At 62.0% G+C, this 6,000-nt stretch overlaps 1 protein-coding gene across 1 annotated transcript in view; it reads right to left on the reverse strand.

Moving 5' to 3' along the window:
* SUN1 (Sad1 and UNC84 domain containing 1) overlaps positions 1 to 907 on the reverse strand; it is a 34,882-nt gene extending 33,975 nt beyond the window's left edge. Inside the window, exon 1 of the mRNA XM_040990071.1 lies at positions 878 to 907. Within this exon, the coding sequence (XP_040846005.1) occupies positions 878 to 886 (9 nt within the window). The 5' untranslated portion in view covers positions 887 to 907. The remainder of the gene's footprint in view (positions 1 to 877) is intronic.
* Positions 908 to 6,000: the final 5,093 nt, after the last annotated feature.

Consider the following 6,000-nt stretch of genomic DNA (forward strand, 5'->3'; position numbering starts at 1 on the left):
CGCCTCTTAGTCTGTGGCCTACATCCCAAACCAGAATCCACAACCTGCAGCAATGGAGGTGTTCCTGCCCACTAAATAAAACCCACAACTCCAGTCTGACCACTGAGTGCGATGTCAGATAGGACTCACGCTGTAAATGCATAACAAGGTAGGCCAGCGGCTGCCTCATAAAGCAGCCAGCTCAGCTGTCATTACCCAGCACCTTCTACATGCGTGGGCCCACTGAAGTGTAGGCAGACCCAGCAGGTTCCTCAATTCTAAAACAAAGGGGCTGAGAACTCAAACAGCCGTGACAGAGCAAGACGAGGAAGAAAGCAAACGCGTTCTCAATCACCGAAGCACAAGACCCTCCAAGGCCCCGCTGTGTGGCGGCGTGCCCCTGCCTGCCAGCCCTGACGTACACTGCCGTCCTGAATGCCCCTTGCCAAGCAGCGCTGAGGCCAAGGCTACAGCTGCAAGGCTGCAGGGACTGCCTCGGCATTCAGTGCCACAGAAGTCTCACCGACTGGAAATAGCACAGAGCACCCCAGAGACCCTCTGATCCCCCAAGCTCAGGGCCAGGGACTCCCAGTGGACATGCCGTGCTCAACAAAGTGCCATACACTTCTGAAAAAGGGTCTCCCTGCAAAAGCATAGATATCTATGAGAAAGGCAGAGTAGAACAGGACAACGGAGGACGGGGCCCCTACAGGGCCAAGCAGGAGCAGAAGCGCAGCGCCCCAGCACACAAGCTAACACTGCACACTGCTGCAGGCCCAGGCAGGCAAAGCTGCACAAGTACCTCAGCTGGCCAGAGGGCACCACACTCAACTCTCAGGAAAAACACCCAATGGACCGGGGCTGTGGCACAGCATTTTAAGCCTCCATTGTGGCTAACCTGTCCCATATGGCACCGGTTTGAGTCCAGGCTGTTCCAACCTCGTCAAGCTCCTTGCTTATGGCCTGGGAAAGCAGCAGAGGGTGGCCCAGGTGTCTGGGCTCCTGTGCCCATGTGAGACACCTGGGGGGAGGGAAGAAAAGCCCTCAACACACCAGAGCCTGGAGGGAGAGGCTACAGACGGGAAAGCGAGGCTGTGTACAGCACTGCCCCCCCATCCGTGAGGAGACAGGGCTGGCCAGGCGCTAGTGGCACCCACAGGAAAGGGCGTGGGGTGGAGTTGGCTCCTCTTCCCACCGTACACAGCCCAGGAGCTAACAGGTCCCTGTGGGAGATGTGGAGCTCCTGGCCCAGAGCTGGCTGTTGCAGGCAGGTGGGCAGTACAACGGTGAATGGGAGAGCTCTCCATCTGCCTTCCACATAAACAAACAACAAATAATATGCTTTTATGAAAAGGTAACAGCCTTTCCTAGGGCTAGAGATAGGCAAGGTTCCACTTTGGCCATTGCTTCCAACACTATCCCGGAAGTCAATAGAAAGCTGAGACAGACACACATCAGGAAGGGATCTCAGATGCGTCAGTCCCTGTGAGGGGAGCTCGGACCCTCAGTCAGGAACACCTGAGCCCCGTGATGGGGGGCTAGAACCCTCAGGAACACGTCAGCCCCGTGATGGGGAGCTAGGACCCTCAGTCAGGAACACCTGAGTCCCATGATGGGGAGCTAGAACCCTCAGGAACACATCAGCCCCCGTGATGGGGAGCTAGGACCCTCAGTCAGGAACATGTCAGCCCCCGTGAGGGGAGCTAGGACCCTCAGTCAGGAACACGTCAGCCCACATGAGGGGAAACTGAGACCCTCAGTCAGGAACATCTTAGCCCTGTGATGGGGAGCTAGGACCCTCAGTCAGGAACACCTGAGCCCCGTGATGGGGGGCTAGAACCCTCAGGAACACGTCAGCCCCCGTGATGGGGAGCTAGGACCCTCAGTCAGGAACATGTCAGCCCCCGTGAGGGGAGCTAGGACCCTCAGTCAGGAACACGTTAGCCCACATGAGGGGAAACTGAGACCCTCAGTCAGGAACACCTGAGCCCCGTGATGGGGAGCTAGGACCCTCAGTCAGGAACACCTGAGTCCCATGATGGGGAGCTAGAACCCTCAGGAACACGTCAGCCCACATGAGGGGAAACTGAGACCCTCAGTCAGGAACATCTCAGCCCTGTGATGGGGAGCTAGGACCCTCAGTCAGGAACACGTCAGCCCAAATGAGGGGAAACTGAGACCCTCAGTCAGGAACATCTCAGCCCTGTGATGGGGAGCTAGGACCCTCAGTCAGGAACACCTGAGCCCCGTGATGGGGAGCTAGGACGCTCCCAGGAGCACACACAGTTGAGCTGCCCCAGTGGCCTGCCGCCTGCAGGGAAGCAGCCCCAGGGAAACAGCAGTCACCCTCTGCCGTCAGCAGGGACACCCTAACACCAGACACAGCAGGAGTTCAAGCCAGATCAAAGCCCTAAATGTAGGAATTAAAAACATCAAACTTGGAAAAGTTCAGATGGGTAAACTCTTCAGAGCCTGGATTTGTCCAAGGTAAGGCAGGAGGACACTGCAACACCTGCTGTCACCTGTGCCTCAGGGGATGTGACCCTGAGCCGGGCAGACTGCCAGCACCTGCAGCTCACCTGGCTGATAAGGTCCAGGTGCGTCTGAGAGAGCTGCCTGCAGGGCTCCCGCAGGCAACCAAAGGGCAAGCCCGAGGTCACCCCAACACTCACTCCCCACTTGCCGGGACCCAGGGTGTCTGGAGCCCCAACTCATCACCGACAGGGTAGCCCGCTGCACCCCAAACCCACCTCAGGCAGGAGAGCCCACTGCACCCCAAGCCCACCCCGGGCAAGGGAGCCCGCTGCACCCCAAGCCCACCAGAGCAGGGGAGCCCGCTGAACCCCAAGCTCACCACGGCAAGGGAGCCCACAGCACCCCGAGACCACCCCAGGCAGGGGAGCCCGCTGCACCCGAAGCCCAGCTCGGACAGGGGAGCCCGCTGCACCCCGAGCTCTTCCAGGGCAGGGGAGCCCGCAGCACCCCGAGCCCACCCCGGGCAGGGGAGCCTACTGCAGCACCGCCCGGAGGGCACCAGCCCGGAGGAGCCCAGAAGGCCGAGGCCGAGCGGACACCACGGAGTGTCCAGCGCCCCCGCGTCCTCCCGGAGCGTCCGGCATCCCAGCTCCGGCGCGGCCGGCCAGGGCCGAGGCCCGGGAGCCCCTCATGGCGGCCGCGGCCGTTGGCGTCCTGGGGGTGCCCGCCCGCCGCCCGGCCCCGCCGCCCCCGGAGGAGCGCGGCCCGCACTCCCCCGCCAGCCACCCCGGCGCCCCTCGGCGCCCGCCGCTACTCGGCTGGCCGCCCCGGGCCCGGCGCCCCGTCCCAGCTCACCTGCCGCCGCCGCCGCAGGCCTCGCCGCGCCGCCCAGGCCCGGCCGGAGAGGACGCCCCGAAGGCGCCGGCCAATCGGACGCCGCGCCCGCCCTGGGGGGCGGGAACCCCGCGTCTGTCCACCAATCCCTAACGGGCTCTCGGAGCGCCTTGGCCAATGACGAAGCGGCTCCCGGCCGCAGGCTGAGTGAGGCGCGGGGAGCGGGAGGAGCCCGGATGTCGTCACTGGGCGGGCCGCAAGCGGCGTGGGGGTAGCGGGGAGCTCAGGCCTGACAGAGGCGGGCACCCCGCGCCCCGGGCCTGAGCGAGGGGGACTCTGGAACTGAGCGAGGGAGACTCTGGAACTGAGCGAGGGGGGGACCCTGCGACCGGGGCATGAAGGAGGGGGACCCCGGACCTGAGCGAGGGGGACCCCGCGCCCCTGTCCTGAGGGAGGGGGACCCCGCGACCCGGGCATGAAGGAGGGGGACCCCCACCCCGGGGGTGACCAGGCCGCCTCTTCTGGCAGTGACCCCGCACCCCGGCCCTGCTTCCCCGCGGGTCCTCCGGAGCAGCTTTGCTCCCAGGAGCCCGGGCTGCCATCCGCACTGCACGGCCTTGTCCCGCACCCCATGGGGCCTCCGCTGCCATGGCACTGCCCCTCGGCCGAGCCCCTTTCTTATCTGCCCCTCACAAACGTCCCTCCTTTGCATTTTTACAAGTAGACCTTTCGCTTGTGAAAACCGGGATTGTACCTGTTGTCCATACAGGCCGAGCTGATTAGGGGTGCCCATGCCTGGCCTCCCTGTGGGCACTGCGAGGCCTCAGCCCAAGAGACTGCCCGGTGGCCCCTCTGCCCAGCGCCCTGACATGCCCCGCAAGTGTCAGAGGCCTTGGCTGCTGCACCCAGGCAGGCCCTGGGGGCATTAGGCGACAGGTGCGGGGTGCCCTCTGCCTTCATCCTCCCCGTGCCAAGGCAGCCAGGCGGTTGTAAACAAGGACTCCTGTGGGATTTAGGGCGTGGCTCTGCAGCTCCGTGCCATCTGGGGGAAGCTGTGAAGGCGAAGGCAGGGAAGGCAGGGCTGCTGAGGGCCCTGCTCCGGGTGGGAGGGCTGTGTCCCGCCCATCTGCCCAGCAGGGTGGGAGCCACAGGGCACCCAGCTCTGGCTCCAGGCCATCCCTGCGGCCTCTGTCTCCTTTGTAAATAGGACGCGTGAGGTGGCATTCCAGCACCCGCCACCCCTGCGGGTGATCTGTCTGCAGATCTCACCTTGACTGTCCCAGGCACCCTGGAGGCCCCACTGGACCTGGACATGTCCTGGGTTTTGTATGTTGTTTCCTTTTTTAAACTAATGATTACATGGTTGATCAGGGTGGGAAGGATGAAGGTTTAGGGAAAATTGGGTGAATTCATTGCTGTTTCTTGTTCCTGGGATAAGGAGAGAAACAAAGGGGGAGACCACTCACAACCTTCCACACGTCCCAGTACCCAGAGACGAGGAACTGCCACCTCACGTCAACCCAGAGGCCCCATGTGGGCATATTCCGAGGGTTCTGTCCAGGTGGTTTGGATAGTTCTGAAATGCCGATTCCTCCGATCCGAGAACGATGGCACCCTCCCAATACTCATTGCCTTCATTCACTGGAATTTGTTGCTGTCACCTATTGCAGTTTAACACACTTGCTGACTGATCACCTGGGCCCCCCCCCCCAAACCTCTTGGCTCTCGCCCTACATCCCCCTCCCGCCTGCTGCTGACCACCGAGCTGGGGACATGTGTCCCCACAACGACACTGCCACTCCTTCCTTCTTGGGAGCTCCACACCAGGCTGCCTGCGTTCCCCCACCCCGGCCCTGCCTCCCTGAAAGAGGGACTCGGAGACCACCGGCTCCCCTGTCCCCCTTGCCGGAGGCCACCTGCCTGCCAGCACGCCTGCCAGCAGAGCTGTGGCGCGTCCCTGGAAGCAGATCTGCAAATCCAGTCCATCCCGCCTGCAGCTGCCCTGACCCTGGCAGGAGCTGCCCTCCGTCTCATGTGAACCCTTGGCTTTCAGCCCTCTCAGCAGGTGCCTGGATGGTCAGACACAGCCGTCAGGACTCCTGGGGCACGTGGAGGAGCCCCATCACACCTCATTTATACGTTAGTAAAGCTTTACTTAACTAGTAAAAGATGTGTTTATGCATTTGAAAGACAGAATTACAGAGAGGGAGAAATAGAAAGATCTTCCATCTGCTGGTTCACTCCCTAAATGGCTACATTGGCTGGAGCTGAGCCGGTCCAAAGCCAGAAGCCAGGAGCTTCTTCCGGGCCTCCCGCATATGTGCAGGGGTCCAAGCATCTGAGCCATCCCCCACTGTCTTCCCTGGCACATGAGCAGGGAGCTGGATGGGAAGTGAAGCAGCCGGGATTGAACCAGCTAGTTCAGGTGGCAGCTAGTTGGCTGTGCCACGGCTCTGGGACCCTGGGCTTTATTTATGCACTTGAAAGAGTGATGTGAGGAGATACAGAAGACAGACCTTGTCCATCCTCTGGCTCACTCCCCAGATGGCCCCAACAACCGGGTCTGGGCCAGGCCACAGCCAGGAGCCAGCTAGGCTGCTTCTGCCGCCTTCATAGGCACATTGTAAGGGGGCTGGAGCAGGATAGGGGGTGCGATGGGAAGGGGTACTGAAATTAGAACTGCAGGTACTGCTGGCTTGCCCTGCCCTGCAT

The sequence above is a fragment of the Ochotona curzoniae genome, unplaced genomic scaffold, assembly GCF_017591425.1.
Source record: "Ochotona curzoniae isolate NIBS_2020 unplaced genomic scaffold, NIBS_Ocur_1.0 contig_54, whole genome shotgun sequence".
Lineage (NCBI taxonomy): Eukaryota > Metazoa > Chordata > Mammalia > Lagomorpha > Ochotonidae > Ochotona > Ochotona curzoniae.